Source organism: Phoca vitulina, unplaced genomic scaffold, assembly GCF_004348235.1.
Source record: "Phoca vitulina isolate PV1807 unplaced genomic scaffold, GSC_HSeal_1.0 scaffold42, whole genome shotgun sequence".
NCBI classification, from domain to species: Eukaryota; Metazoa; Chordata; class Mammalia; order Carnivora; family Phocidae; genus Phoca; species Phoca vitulina.
Window position 1 is genome coordinate 14,557,616 of NW_022589745.1, and position 16,108 is coordinate 14,573,723.

Genomic DNA, 16,108 nt, shown 5'->3' on the forward strand with positions numbered 1-16,108 from the left:
ACAGATTTCTGAAATTCCATTCTCAAAAATTTTAAAAAGTTTAAAATCCTATGGAAATATTTATATTAAAAATTATAACCTGAACACCAGACACAGGAGTAGAGTAAAAAAGAAATCCATGCTCCCAGCCACTAGATACATTAGATTTTTTTTTTCTTTTCATAAACAAAATAATAAAAGACTCAATTTTCCTGGGTCAAAATTCAAGACATTATAGCTACTTTAAAAATATCAATTGTTTTTTTTTAAATCCACAAGGATCCTACATACCAACATTTGAGAGTAGGCAAAAGTTTTGTAACTTTATAATAAAATACCACCCCAGAGCATTTTATGTCAATACATAAAGTGAGAATTTTGTATTACAAAATTAAAAACACCACAATACCTTAGAGTGGACACCCAGGATCATGTTAGAACAATAAAAGAAGTGATGCCAGGAAATGGGAATTTGTGGAGAAATTTGTCCCTTAGTGTATAGTTCCATAAGGCCAATACCAGTTCACTTATGCAACAAGATATTCAAAGGGCCATAGATCACCCGTCAGGAAAGACGGAATGAGGACTCTGGACTTCTGTCTTTGTCTGCCTGCAAAGGTGGGCTCCTCCCTGCCCTACCCAGGTGTATCTGAGAAGACTGAGTGGGCAATCAAACTTGCACCATCACCGAGAGGTAACAAGACCTTCCACCCTACCCCCAGCAGAAGCCATGTGGGAACAACAAAAAGGATCTCTCCCCTCCTAGCCTAGGTGGTGTCATGGAGGCCTAGTGGGGAGCCTGAAATCTCACCTCTACCAAGTAGCAGTGTGGCACCCCTCTCTTTCCAGAGTGCCAAGGGAGGCCAACTGGGGGTCCTGGACATTCACCCCCACATGGTAGTGGTGAAGTAGCACCCCTTCTCCCACCATGTCACAGCAAGTCAGAGGAAACTTACTGAAACAGATTTGAATAAGATCCAGAGTTTCATAACACAATACCAAAAATTTCAAGGGTACAATCAGAAATTACATGTCAGACCAAGAACCAGGAAAACCTTAATTTGAAAGAGAAAAGATAACCAACACACATCAACATCGAGATCACAAAGATGTTGGAAGTATCAACAAGAATGTGAAAGCAGCCATCATAAAAATACTTTAATAAGCAATTATGAACCCTTGCAACAGCTGAAAAGTAGAAAGTCTCAGCAAAGAAACAGAGTACATAAAAAAATATGGAAATTTCAGAATTAAAAAAAATACAGTCATTTAAATTTTTTTAAACTCTCAATAGGAAGTAGCACAACATTTTTCAAGTGCTGAAAAGAAAGAACTGTCAGCCCAGAATTCCATACCTGGTGAAATTATCCTTCAGGAATGAAGGAGAAATAAAGACATTCTCAGATGAAGGAAAATTATTAGAATTTTTCACCACCAGACCTAACCTAAAATAATGGCTTAAAAAGTTCTCTAAACAGAAAGGAAATGATAAAAGGAGGAAACTAAAACTATGAGGAAGGGGAAAAAAAAAAAATTTTAAAGCAAGAACATGGCAAAATAGGCTAAATACAATAGACTTTCCCTCTCCTCTTGAGTTGTCTAAATTATGTTTGATGGTCAAAGCAAAAAATATAACATCGAATGACTTCGATGTTAGTGTATGTAGAGGAAATATTTAAGACTATTCTGTCATAAACAGGGAGGATAAAAGGGCTTAAAAGTTGGTGTTTTAGGTCAGGCTGCTATAACAGAATACCACAGACTCATTGGCTTAAAAGGACAGGCATTTATTTCTCACAGTTCTGGAGCCTGGAAGTCCAAGATCAAGGTGCCAACAGATCCAGTGTCTTGTGAAAGTCATTTTCCTGGTTTGTAGATGGCTGTCTTCTTGCTGTGTCCCCCCATATTTATGAAGCAGAGAGAAAGGAAGCAAGCTCCCTCAAGACTCTTCTTATAAGGGCATGAATACCATTCATGAGAGCTGACCCTCAAGACCTAATTACCTCCCCAAAACCCCATTTCCTAATACCATCACATTGAGGGTGAGGATTTCATCATAGGGATTTGGGGGAAACACAGTCAGTCCACAATAGGAGGTAAGGTTTCTACATTCACTCAGACTTCTAAAATATTGATACAAGTAGATCTTTGTGGTGATTTTATAGTTCTGTATCTTCATTGTGGTGGCAGTTAGAAGAATCTACCTATTCCCATTTTTGTGGGGAAATAGCATAAAACTATATGCATACATTGTACCAATATCAATTTTCTTGTTATGATACTGTATTATCATTATGCAAGGTGTAACCATGGGAAAAAAATGGGTGAAGGGTACCGAAGGGTACATGGAACCTCCCTGTATTATCATTGTAACTTCCTGTAAATCTATACTTAATTCAAATTACAGGTTTTAAAAAAAGCAGAACTGTTCTAGATTAAAAGATGCTAAAGACACAAATGCAATATGAAATCTTTTATTGGATTCTGATTTTTAAAAATTCAACTGGTGGGAAAATTGGAGGAAACTTTAACGTAGATGGGATATTTGATGATATTAGGCAAAATTATTATTGATAACAATGTCGTGGTAATGTAGAATAATACCCTTATTCCTAAAATATGTGTGCTGAATTATTTAGGGCTAAAATATAATGAAGTCTGAACCTAACTTTCAAATGGTTCAGGGAGAAAGCGAGAGAGAAATATAACAAAACATGATCAATTGTTGACTTTATGAAGACGAGATGAGAGTGTTCTTTGTCCTATTCTTTCAATTATTCTGCGTGTTTACAAATTTTCATTTTAAAAAAGTTTGAGGGATGGAGTGATGGAAGGAAATGTGATAAAGCAAGTATAGTAAAATGTTAATTGTGGGATTTAGGTAGTGGATGATTGAGTGTTAACTATAAATTTCTCTCTATTGTTCTGTATGCCTGGAAAGGTTTAAATTAAAATATGGGGGGAGAAAGCTGAGGAAACATATCAAAACCCAGTGCCCTCCCCCAACACTCCTAATCCTCCCTGGCCCAGTTAAATACATACTTATGATAGTTAAAATAAAGCATCATTTGCCAGGGGAAAAAACCTTGCCTGGCTTCCCGCCTGGAGAAGCCCTAGCAGGGCCTCACACTTTTCCCAAAGTGGTAAAGCCCCAGTCACTGACATGGTCCCCAATGCTACACTGAGGAATCTCCCGTGAGTACTGCTAACTGTCAAGGAGAGACAAATCTTAACATGTTATATATGTTAGAACTTCAACAACAAAAAAACAATTCTACCATCATAGTGGGAGTTTTTAACACACTAAAGTACCAAAGTTAGGTATTAATAGACAAAGAAATTAAAAAACAAAAGAATATAGAAAATAAAAGATTTAAAAGATAGATCTATGGCACACAGATCCCTTTAACAGTTAACAAGAACTCTCTGAGCCACTCCACTCACTTTAGAGTGACTCTGCTCAAATATTTCAGTGTGGGCTGGTCTCTCTAACAAGGCCATACATAATAGAAACTGTCCCTGACAGGTACAGCACCACCCCTGCCCTGGTTCTTCACCAACCACAGACCTACAGGAGGAGCTACGTATGCTGTGAGATACCGTGAAATACTGAAGATATTCTGAATTCTGCACAGACATGTTCAGCTCCTGACCCAGGTTAATAAGAAGTGAACCAACCTCCCAAGTAAATCTCATTATTTAAGGATTCTCCAGAAGCTCATTTTCCCTCTCTGGTCCTTTGAGTGGTGAAGAATCTAGCGATTCCTGCCCCATCTCCTCTAGTTTTATTCCATGTCCCCATGCTACCATCTACCTACAGTATCCAAGTGGTACCCACTCCTACCAGTGACAAAAAGCAACCCATCCCTGCCCTTGTTACGACAAAACTCCTTATCTTATCTCACAAGCAAGAGTTCAATCAAACCAAACATTGAAAACTAATTATGCCTACACCTCCCCAGAAATGGCTTAGCTGCTAAGATCCAACTCCATGTTTAGAAATAAGAAACAAAACTCACTCCATTTGTCCATCCACCCCACTTTTCTAAGTCCTTCTATTTTCTAATCACTGGAGCTGGAACTAGCATTGGCCAAGAAAAATGGCGAGGAGTGGTATCAGATAGCCAGTGCTCAGGTGGCTGGGTAAGAGGAACATTCCTGCAGATCTGTCCATGTAACAACAGTGTACAACTATCTTTTCCGTAGGCCATGGACACTCTAGTACAAATCAAAGAAAGCACATATCCAAAGAAGACTGTAGCTGGGTGTGTTTGCAAAGTGCAAGACACCCTACCTCCTATTCAGTCCCACTTGCCACATATATAGGCCCCTGCCCTGACACCTCAGTCTGCCCCAAGTTGTATTTTTCACCCTAGGCATATGCCACAAAGGAGTGGTAAGTAGGGCACTTACATTTTGTCTCCCACCTTCCTCTCTCAAGCAAATTTAAAAATAATCTGTGAACTGATTTATCCATTCTTCTCCACGGAGTTAAAGGCGGCTTCTTTCAAGTTTTCTAGGAAGTTTCATGACTACCAGTCCAGGTGACAGCCTTCTTCCATCCCATTTCATTATCTCTGGGTGATGAGAAAGTAAAGAGGGAAGATGATTCTTTTAGGAATAAGGCAGCTTGGGAGGCAGGCTACTTCAGGATGCTGAGAGAAGCATTTCTACTACCTTTACATGGTGCTTCATAAATGCGAAAGTTGTTCTGTAACACATGAGGGCCCAGTTGTTGATTCGAGTGGTGAATAAATGATTGAGAAAATATGTATGATTTTGACCTTGTAAGTGGCAGGAAAAGCTACAACTGGGTCTTCAGGCCCCTTGCCTCAAAGGAAACGCAACTTCTAATTCTTCCTCTACCACTGACATGAGGTTTGACCCCCTCATCCTATCTCATGTCCATAGTGAATTTTTCATCTGGAACATATGCAACCTGAGCCCAACCATCAGTCTGGCTGTCGCAGCGTCCCAGAAAGCCAGGCTGAACCGGCAGGGTGGGTGACCAAGCCTGTGCCTCCAAGAGCTCCGCTGGACTGGTGACCAAGACCTCTGCCTCAAAAACCCAGAAAAGACTGGGGCCGCACTGGATCTAGGGCAGGGGCGGGCCGCACACTCCCTCTCGGCTCGAATCCCAGGGACCTCCGTCGGACCACGGCAGCGTTGGATTCGAGGCGCCATAGAGACTCCAAGGGTCTCTAGCCCGCATTAACCCAGAGCTGCCCTCTTCGGCGTTAACATCTCTAGGGCTCATAAAGACCGATAGCAGGATGCGCCCGCTGGGCCAGTGGTACTCTGTGTTCGTTACACCTGAAAGTGGGACACCGAAGTCCACACCGACCGCCCAGCACCGCCGCGGGACGGTTAACTCCAGCGCCGCCGCGGGACGGTTAACTCCAGCGCCAGCGTTTCTGGGCAACGAGTTCCTTCTGCGCCTGCGCGCAGAGCATGCGCAGTGGTGGAGGCGGTGGGTAGGCCGGGGCAACGTGGGCGGGGCTAGTATCCCGCCGCGGCTGGTGCTCTGAAACCCTACCCGCGCGGACAGCATTCTAAGCCACGAGATTCCGGAGGGGAACGCTGCCGGGCACTCTACCTCACTCAGGGCACCTACCAACGCTTCGGGTCTGACCCTATTGTCCGGGAACGGACGAATTCTCCGCGCGTTTCTGGCAGGATTCGCAGGGCGGGGCCGGGAAATGTGGGAGCCGTAGTATCACCGCCCGTCTGTGACGTCATCGAACTGCATAAATGAGATCCCGCTGTAGACTTGGCGGAGCTCTGGCGTATCTTGCCGGAGGCCTGTGTGGCGTCACAGCGCCCTAGTGCTGTGGCAGGTGGGGTGGGATGCCTCTGAGCGGCTCTGGAGACACGAAGATTCCAGGGATGGGGTTGGGTATGCCACGTTCTTGGTGCTGAGGTGCTATCAAGGAGCCCTAGACCAGTCCACTGCGTTTCTCCCTTCCCCACGACCCTATGTTAGCTCTGACTCCCGCGGCCAAGAGGTCCGCAGGGAAAAACGGTCCATCCTACGCCGCAGAACCCTGACTACATTCGGAAGGAGGAGGTGGAACCTTAACCTCTTCCTCTTGGGGAGAAGCCCCTGCGAGCTGTTCTTTCCCCAGAGCGCTGCTGATCTCCCAGAGCGAGCACCAGGAAGCTCCAGGCTGCCTTGAAGGTCTCTTGCGCCTTCTACCCATCAGCAAAGAGGTCCAGCCAAGTAGCGCCCGCCCCCCCCCTCACAGGAACAGCTGGCCTAGCAGCTTGGGGGAGGGCCCCAGCTGAACTCTCCTCTCCCTTCCTTCACTCCTGAAAACCGACCTAAGTCACACTGGGGACCTGAGACCAAAGAAGCTTAATGTCTGAGAACTGGGGTCAGGGGAGGTGGGGGGGCAGAGGAATGGGGTCTTCTAGAGGTGTGGGGGGGGGGGAGTTGTCCCCTTGCCGCGTGGGCAATCAGTAAGACCCACCCAAGCATTTCCGGCATTCTCATTGCTTTTTCTTGCTACCCACAGAGTGGGAGCTGGAAACTGCCCCCAACCACGTTGCCTGGGAATTGTAGCCTGTGCGGTGTCTGGGGCCCGCAGCCCCAGCTTGCCCTTCCACTTGCTGTGCTGTTACTGCGCAATCCATGAAATCACTGTCAGGGGATAGACGCAGCGAGCTATGCTGCGAAGTGGCTTCTGGGTCCAGCAGGATGATAGTGAGCCACTGGTAGGGCAAGGCACGGTGGAGGAATTGTGAGTCAGTGCAGGTCTTTGGACAGTACGCTGCGCGACTCCCAGCTCCTCGCTATAAACCCTGTGCTGGGAATCCATCCTTTAAGGATGCACACTTGATATTGCAGGGCCTACGAAGGACGGAAGGAAGGGGATTCAGGTTACCAGAGGTGGGGTGGTCCAGAATGGAAAAACCTCGCCTGCAAACCTCCCCCATTTCATAGCCTTCACGAGGTCCTTGGGGCGGAGCTAACTGCAGAGGCTCTGGACGTCCTGGGGGAGTGGGAGGTGGCTAACGTGGCGGCTGCGGGAGCTGAAGCAGTAGTAAATCCTTGAGAAAGATGGAACCCCGGAAAGAACAGAGGAACTGAGGGAGGCGCTCTCACAGGTCCTCAGAGGTGCCCAAAGCTTTCGCTAGGGTTGTGTGTACTCAGGCACTGTCATCTTAGAACAGCCACGTCCCCCGACCTCACGGAGCTAATAAAGGAACCGATGTGGCTCCTGCAATGGGCCTTAACATAAGCCATGGCCAAGTGCGCACACCTTACTACGGCTTGCACTGGCTGGGCTAAAGCCGTCGAAGCCCCAAGTCCACTGACTAACCCTCCGTCTCTGCGCCCAGAAATCAGTTCTCTGGGATCCAGACTCCGTTTCTCTCCTGGGGAGCGTCCTTATGAAGCTGGGGAAGAAGGGCTGTGATCTTGCTCCACTAGGGGAGATCCCCCAGGCCGGTTCAAACCCGGACTGTCCTCATTCTCAGTGGGCCGTGGGACCGGTCAAGAAGGTTTTGAGGGCAAGACCAGACATCTAGAGGAGTGGTGGACAGGGCCTGCAGCGGAGAGTTCATCTAGAGAGTCCATCTAGATGAGTTGTGGGCAGGATACTGTGAGGTGCCCCAGTCCTGGGCCGCCCGTCCAGGCCTGTCCAGCAGGGGGCAGCGTGGCTCCGAACGCGGAGGACCGGGCTCATCCGCGCCGGCCCAGCCACGGCCACACGGGCAAGTTGGGTTCCGGAACCGCGGAGTTCCAGCCCGCGCTGGGCGGGGAGGCATGCCCGGAGGAGGTGAGGACGGTGCAGTGAAAGGCGAGAGCGTTTTAACTCCTACGGCCCCGGCTTCCTTTCTCAGGCCCGCAGGGCCCTGCCTGAGGCTGGGGCATTGGGTCCCCGCGGCAGGGAAGCTCGGCCCAGCCGTGTCCGCGGCCGCTGAGAGCCGGGCACAGAAGCCCGAGAGGCCGCGCGCTCGGCTTGGGAAAGGCCGCGGGCGCCAGCGCCTGCGCCGCCCTGCGGTCGGGACTCTGGAGCTGTGGGGAGTCCCGCCCCGCCCCAAGCAGGAGAGCCCCCGGCGGCCTGGCCTCTAATTGTGGGAAAACTAGACGCCCCGGGGAAGGTTCAATTTGTGGAGGGCGGACTCAGATTTCTCCTCCTAAACTTCCCGGGCCTCCCAGGGCGCCCGCCCCCGCCATTCCTAACAAGGCTTTAAAAACTGTAGGGAATCTTCGAGGGCGTGGGGCCGTGCCCCGGGCAGGGGACGAGCCCCAGCCAAAGAACTGTTTCTGGGGGATCCTAATGGAGAGAGGGCTGTAGGTTTGGAGCTTTGGGGGAGGCAGCGGTGATTGTGCACGTGCAGCCGGGTATGGGGGCCCAGGGGACAGTACTGGGCCTGAGGCTATCAGTGAAGGCACCCCCTTCCCTCACCAGAGCAGATGCAGGAGGTCAGTACGGAAGCCTTTGGTTGGAGAGGTGGGTGCCATTCTGTTCCCTTAGTGGACCCTAAGCGACCCCGGGACCCGGAGACGTTGAGATTTCTCACGGCCGACGTCCTGGCCTGGCCGCAGGCTCGGCTTCTTTATAAAACCCCAGCGGTTTGGAGGTGAGGACTGGGGACCCTGAGACCTAAGACCGAAATGGAGGAGTGAAGTAAGAAAAGAAACCTGGGACGGGATCCGAGGTAGACCAACACAGGGAGAGAGGAGGCTTCTCCATCCATCTCAACCCTAGCACCTCAATAAGGCGGGGGTCCGGAAGCGGGACAGGTTGGAGCGGGTAGGGAAACCTGCTCCTTTCGAGGAAAGGAGCCTCCCAGTTTCCTGTGTTTGGGAGGGAAAATACCCATCCTGCAATGCCTGTAAAATAACCGTTTATTTCATATTTTAAAAAACTCCAGTGATAAATGTCCGTTACCGATGGTCAGCATAAAGTGCCAATCGCAATACAACGCCCTGCTCCTAGCCGGCTGCTCGCTCGTGGTGACTGGGCGGCGGAGCAGGGGCGCGGGAGGCCGGGCCCCCTCCAGCCCCAGGGCCCCAGGCCCCCCCGCCCCGCCGTCTGAGTCCGAGGGCCAAGGATCCGCGGCCGCGCGGCGGCGCAGGGAGGGGGCATCCGCGGCCCCGCGGTCCCAGGGCCGGGCTGCTGAAGCAGATACATGGATTACACTTTTGCAGGCTCCCCGGGGTGGGGATGGGGACGGGAGGAGGGGGTGAAAGCTGCGAACGCGCAGAACTTCTTTCCCTCTCCCCTCTCTCTCCGCAGGCAGAGTTACAAGCTTATATGGTCAAAGAAAAAAAAATAATAATAAAGAAAACGTATAAAATAACAATAGAAAAAGTAATACTTCTGGGAGAGGCGCCGCTGCGGCTCCGCGGAGCTTTCGTTCTTTTTTTAAATGCAGTTTCCCTTCCGCCACGTGAGTACCGCCTTTTGGCCAAGACTTTAGCCGCGTCCTGGGGGAGCCGCCCGGGTGGCTGGGGTCACGGCTCGGGGCGGGGCTCTCGAGTTCCGCGTGCGCCCGGGACCCAGGGGACAAATTTGGGATAGGGAAAGGTCCCGGGAACCCCTCCCGCTGCCCGCCGGAGTCGCCTTTGGCTTCAGGTCCCTCTGGAGGAAGGGGCAGCGTGACCCAGGGTGCTGGTGACCCGGAGGCTCTCTTTAGCATTTGATCTTGGAGGTTTTGAGCTCCTTCACCTGTGAATGTAGCGTCTTGTGGACAGCGAGAGTCCTGGACTGGCAGAATCCTTTCCCACACTCCTGACACTTGAAGGGCTTCTCTTTGGAGTGGATATATCTGAAAGCAAAAACAGAGAAATTAATCTTTGCAAAATGATGTCATGTTATACACAGTTATCCAAGATCCCCTCCCACAGCAATGAGGCACTTGCCCTCCAAAGAAAGGGGGGAGGCAGGCGGGGGGTACCTAGTGTGGAGTGGGCAAAATGCGAAGTTTGTGGATCGAGTAGGGAGGTGAAGGAAACCCATAGGCAATGTCTGATCCATCGGATCGGTCCACAGGTCCAGCTAGGCCCGCCCCTGCCTTCCCCAGAGGGACAAGCACGGTTTCCTTATAAGGCCCGGGTTAACAATAAAGGCGAACGAGGGGACCTGGGGGGGTGGGCAATTTGCTGGAGCTGTGCTGTCCAAGCTGGGGCAGCACTAGCCACATGTAGTTATTAAAATTAAAATTCAGTAAAACTAAAAAGTTAATCTCGCAGTCACACTAGTTGTGCATTTCAAGTGCTCAGTGGGGACATGTGTCATGGGTCCAGCTTTCCATCACTGCAGAAATTTGTAGTGGACAGCGCTGCAGATGGGAGAAGGGTGAGGCCAGCTGTGCCTGCCCGTCTGGAGCTCGTGGAGACCTGACTTATTCTTCCCAGGCTCTCTCCACCCCATGCTCCAAGAACCTATCCCTGAGCCTTGTCGGGCTTCCTTTGCTATGTTAGAGAATTCCCAGGAACTCTGATGCTTGGAGCCAGAGCTGGGCTCAAGAACCGCCTCATTAGGGAGGAGGAAGGTGAGAACAGAGACAGACAGCTTTTTGGGGAGGGGGCACCCGCAGTACCTGTGGTCCCGTAAGTGGTCTTGCCTCCGGAAGGCTTTGTGGCAGATATCACAGGTGTAGGGCCGCTCATCCGTGTGTGTCCGCTCATGGATAAGGAGGTTGTAGGACTTGGTGAAGTGGCGGCCACAGAACTTGCAGACGAACTCCTTCTTGGTCTTGGAAGGCAGGCGTCCCCTTGTGGGCTTCTTTTCTGGGGACAGCTTGGTTACATCCAGGAGAGCACCCAGCCCACCAGCGGGGGACCCAGGACCCTCCCCCCGGGCAAGCTTGGATGGATCTTCCTGCGTGGCAGCCAAAGCCAGGTTGGCAAAATCAAAGCGTGGCTTGGTCTTGAGTGCGGAGGGGCCGCTGCCTCCAGCGGTGATCTCGGGCTTAGGCTGGATTACATGAGGAAACCAGGGAAAGGCGGGCAGTGGGAAGCGCGTGTCCACCAGGCTGGACACGGCGCCCGGCACTTTGGAGAAAGAGGAGCGCGGCAAGTGCATGGCGGGGTAGCCCAGCGTCCACTGGTGCAGGTGCACAGCGTGCAAGGCACTGAAACCATACAGGTTGGGCAGGTGGTCCGAGGGCACCGTGGGCAGGCCATTCACTGCCTGAAGGAAGGAGTAGTTGGTGAGCTGCAGGGATGGGTGAATGGGCACCGGCGCTGGCAAGGTTTTGCTGCCCATTGTGGTAGTTGCAGTGGGGTCTTGATCTCAATCTGCAAAGGAAAGAAGAAAAAAAGAAGGGAGAAAAAAAGAGAAGTTCAGGGTAGGTCGCCCTCCTCCTGAATTCCAGCCTAGCCACACCCTCTTTGCCCCCCAGGGCAGATGCTGGGCATCTGAGACCCCCGCTGAGGGAACCCACTGCCCTCACAGAGAAGATGGAACCCTCTCTGATGCAAGGGCTCCCTCCAAATGGCCTTCGCAGAGACACACAACTTGCTACAGAAACTAAATCCCATGGAACTCAACCAACTTAAGTGAAGGCCTCCAGTGTCCAGAGCCCTGAGAAAGGCAGGGACACAGGGACACTGGTGTGTGGAAATTTACATCCACACAAGCCTGAGTCAACACAGAATTGCACTCTCCTGCAAAGAGAACAGGAACTTGGAAGCACACTTACACATTCATGTGCAGATAAACAAACATAGAAACGCGCAATGACAGATAAACGCGGATTCACGCGTTCTGAAGCAGTTGACAAGGTGTATCCCAGATAAACGGAGATGATCAGTGTTGTGCTACTCAACAAAATGCAGGAACTGGCCCGAATGTGGTCACACACACATATGCGTGCGCACACACATACACACACAGGAGATCGCACCAAACCCACGAAAGGCCTCACAGAGAGAGCACACATACAAACACACACAAATCTGTATGTCTCCTGCTTCCCGTGCATTAAACTCTACTAGCTGATCTTCAGTTTGGCTTCCAGAAGTCATGTCATCTTTCTCCTCAAAACTCTCAACTTCGACGTCAAATTTGCTTTTCTGCCTCACTATTAATGAGCCCTGTGGACAACACCCTCTCTGCTTTTGGACTGACTCCTTACCTTAGCCCCTGGGGATCACCTTTGTTTCAGCGAGGACACAGACACCCGCATTCATTTACTCATTCAAACATCTGCCGTCACACATGAGGGAGCTTCAGTGCCCTCCCTACCCCATAAAAAAGGGGGCGGTGTCTTTGGGTTCTCTGGATGTTTCTGGGTGCAGTGACACCTGGGCAGGTAGGTATGCCCATGGGCTACAGAATTGAGGCTGGGCCTCAGCTGCTTTGATCTCTGCCCCTCGGAATGCAAGGCCGGGAAGCTGAAGTGACCAAGCAGACGGGCATCTCCTGGCCTGCTTGGTCAGGGTCTCCAGCCTCCGTGGACAGATCAGGGCTCTGTAGAGAGACTTTTCATCCCTGAGCCTCCCAGACATTCCTGCGATTTTCAGTCTGTCCAGTGAAAGCAAAAAATGGAGAAGGAAAGTAGAAAGTACATGTGGGGCCTTGGGAGCCCAAGTGCTGAACTCTCTGGGCTCTGAGCTGGAGGCTACTTAAGAAGTCACTGTGGGAGCAGGGTACTTGGGGAGCCCTTCTCCTTGCCTGTCTCACTTCTGCTGCCCACTTCTTCCTTTACTCCTCATTTCCCCCTCTTCTCTTCATCAGCTTGTTCCTCTAACCTTCAGTAAGTCCCCCTCCCTGAGTTGTGCAGGCCACTGTTCTGCTCCTTCCAGGGACAGACCCTGACACCACGCAGACAGCTTCCCTGGCCTAGCTTACCCTCAGCCCAAGGCCAAAAGTCCCAGTCAGAGACTCCGCAGCCTTTCACTGCAGCAAAGCTTTTAATGGGAGAGTGCCCTGCCCATTCAGGAAGGAGTAAGGACAATCCTGACCCAGAAACGCTTTCCCTTGGAAGCTGGCAGAGAGGTCACTGGCTGAATAAGTGGGCTGGTAGGGACAGAGGTTCTACTGGGGGTGGAAAGTGCAAAACATGGAGAGCCTGCAGAAATTTCCCCCTGCAAGTTACTTAGCAATGGTCTGAAAACCCAGCGTCAAGGCAGCAATTAATTCAGCCTCGGGGCTAGGGGAGGCACAACTCTGCGGTGACCGAGCCTTGGGAGCAGGAGTGCCCACCCCGCTGGAAAAGCCAGGGCCTTCGGACCAGTCTTCTCTGCTGCTTGGATCACTGCTGGCCCCGTGATCCTAGAGCGACGGGATCATCCTAGAGCACTAAGACATGGCGAAGCAAAATACGAATGGGGCCAGAGAGAAAGCAGGGGCCCTTTGGGGTTGGGGAGGAGAGAGGAGGAAGAAGGGAGAAAGAGAAGACTCGCCAACTTCAAACGTTGGCCCAGACTTAGGCGAGGTGAGCGCTCTTTGATTTGCTGTCACCTCTTCTTCCCCTCCAGGCGCTGGAAATCAGATCCTTATCTCTGGCTCCCCGGGGCCCTCCGGGCGCCACCGGGGCCTCAGCTTGCTCCTCTCCGCTCGACCTATCCCCAGCCGAGCGATCGGCGGTGGCGCTGGGGCTCTGGGCTGCACAAGGGCCCGAGCCCGCTCGGTGCCCCGGTGGGGAGCCCACCAACGTCGGGTACTAACCTGGCCTTTCCTCGCCTACCCCCAGGAGCCGAGAGGACCTGGGGCTCCGTGGGGGGAGGGGGCGTTTGCAGCCATCACTGCTCTTGGGAGCCAACCTTTCCGGGCTATCTGCCCGATCTTGTTTCCCCCAACACTCAATTTATTTTCTTCAGCAGCGCAGCCAGTTTCTTATTTTCTGCCGCATTCCGAGGCCAGGGCTCCCCAGGCTCTCGCCAACGATTTTCCCGGGGACGAAATTCGTTCGAAACGTGGCTCCTTACACTAGTACCAAGAATGGGCGAAATGCACGATCCGGTTTCAGGCGGTCAACTAAGAGAAAAACAGTCTCACACTCGCCTCTCCAGCCGGAGAGGATGGACGAACTCCCAGCCCCTCCGGGCCCTGTTGCCCTGACCCCCGCGACTCGTGTGTGAACGCTTTAGATTTTTAAACACCAGGGGAAACACCTCTCCCCGGGCCAGGCGGCCACTTGGCAAGGAGCTTGAGCCTCGGGACCTGGGAGGTGCGGGTAAAGATCCCGACTGCACGCAGCAGAAGCAATTCGCGCTTCCGAGCCTGGGTCCCCTGCGCAGTGCCGGCGCTGCTTCCCTCGCGCGGTGGAGCGCCAATCTCAGGTCTGCAGCCAGCCCTACGCTGGGCATTAATGAAGTGTGTAGAGTCTATTAAAGTGGTTTATTCGGGGCTAATTGAGCGTGAGCGAGTTAACTGCTTGCATTAATGAGAACGGAGCGAACTCCACGAGCTTGCGCCTGAAGGAGCCCAGCAGCAGCCCCAGAAAATCATCCCTGACACCGAATCCCCAACACACTCGCGGTGACAGGAGTCCAGACCCCTGGTGGGAGGACTAACCACCACCGGATACTTCTGTTGAATTCTCCCAACAAACGAGACCGAACGAACCCTTCGGCTAGGCGGCCATCCCGCGGCATTTTTTTAAACTCCCGCTGTGTCCTTAGCGATCTGTTCCCCAATCTTAATGAAACCGCGATTACTTTGAGGAGCCTGGGATAGAACATCAACCCACTGGTAGTCCCCTGTCCCTGTCAGCCCCTCTCTTCTCTAGGAGGCCGTGATCCTGGGAGACCAACTAGCTTAGCACGTGGTTTCTGTTCCCAAAAGCCAGCGCGCAGCTCTTCGCCCGGTTGAAATTTACCAAATTGTGGCAACAAAGAAACCCTCGGAGCTACTTTACACCCTGAGAGCCTATCCCGCTACTGCGCGAGCTGCTGAAAAAGGACTGGATGTGGGTTTTCATTCTTCTGATCAGAGACATTTCGGGAAAGAAATTAGTTCCGCAGGCAGCCCCTCACCTCTTTTCCTCTCTTCTCCGACTTCCCCCTTCTCTCCCGAAGGCTGAGTTAGGGGACAGTCCGGGGAGGAAACGAATCCTTCCCTTATAAGCCCCAAACCGGAGACACTCACGGCACCCATAGCGTTTCCGCTACTTCGGCGTGCGGGTCACCGATTGGAAAGTAGTGTTTCGCGCCCCCCTGCACGCTTCCCTGCACCGAAACAGTGGCGGGTTAGTCCCCAGGCCTTGACTACACAGAGCAATTATCTATAGAGAACACCCCAAAGTTAGAGCTCAAGTGCAAGGCTGGGTCAGGCACGAGGCCCTGCGCTCCCGGTCCAGCCGGCCTGATACCTGAGCGCAACTCCGAAATAGGAAAAAAGAAAACTTGCACGTAGAGCGCGACCTGGCTGGGGCATGCACCTGTCCCTGGCGCCGTCGGCTGCGGCCATGGCCATCCATCCACTCTCTTTTCCTTCTTCGTCCGCTAAAGTAGGTCAGACTGAGCTAGGCGTGCATCTCGGGAAAGTTTGTGCCCGCTGAAGTTTCTTCGGTTTCTTAGAGGGGGGCCCACAGGCTGACTTCCGAAATCCGCAGGCATCTCGCCCCGGATTCCATGGAGCCTGGCCGCACGAGGAGCAGGAGTGGAGGCCCGCCCCCTCATTCCCCGGAGGTCAGAGGCCGAAGACCCCGCGCGGGAAGTCCCCGAGTCAGCACCCCCAACCACCCTGGGCTGCAGCTGCTCTCACTTTCACAAAGGTCCTGCAGCCTTCGTTTGGCAAGAAGAGCTTCCTTCTGGGACCCAGAGAGAGGAGACACCCGCCGCACTGTGACAGGGGACCCGGGAGTGCTGCCCGCATTCCCCTCGCCGAGCAGGGGCTCCCAGGGCTGCAGTTACCTTGTTCCGCGGCGGTCCCGGGCTGAGGGCGTCTCTGGGGCTCCGCTGCGGGGGACCCGGGAAGCCAGAGGCGCTGGATTCCACAGGCACCCCCGGAGCTCTAGAGTCCTGGCTCCTCTCCGGCTGCGGGGACTCGGAGCGCCCGACACGCGGGAGCGCTCGACTGCCCCGGAGTCCTGCCCTTCGGGGGATGGTGAGCCCCGCTCGCGGCTCCCTGGTTGGGTCTGAACCGGGAGCGGCTGAGAACTTGCTGGGGAGAGACCGAGCTCCGACTCACTCATCCCTTAGCACCGAGCCGCCTACTTATTTTAA

General features: G+C 52.5%; 1 protein-coding gene across 2 annotated transcripts in view; it reads right to left on the reverse strand.

The window, feature by feature from the left end:
• Positions 1-8,828: 8,828 nt before the first annotated feature.
• The window catches only part of OSR1 (odd-skipped related transcription factor 1), a 100,140-nt gene continuing 92,860 nt past the window's right edge, over positions 8,829-16,108 (reverse strand). Inside the window, exons 1-3 of one of the 2 annotated variants that reach the window (XM_032430082.1) lie at positions 15,797-16,067; positions 10,534-11,233; positions 8,829-9,759 (exon numbers count right to left, since the gene is read on the reverse strand). In XM_032430082.1, coding sequence (XP_032285973.1) covers positions 9,624-9,759; positions 10,534-11,201 — 804 coding nt within the window. In that variant the 5' untranslated portion in view covers positions 11,202-11,233; positions 15,797-16,067 and the 3' untranslated portion in view covers positions 8,829-9,623. Of the gene's footprint in view, positions 9,760-10,533; positions 11,234-15,796; positions 16,068-16,108 lie in introns of those variants that run through there. The other variant, XM_032430081.1, reaches the window with a different exon arrangement.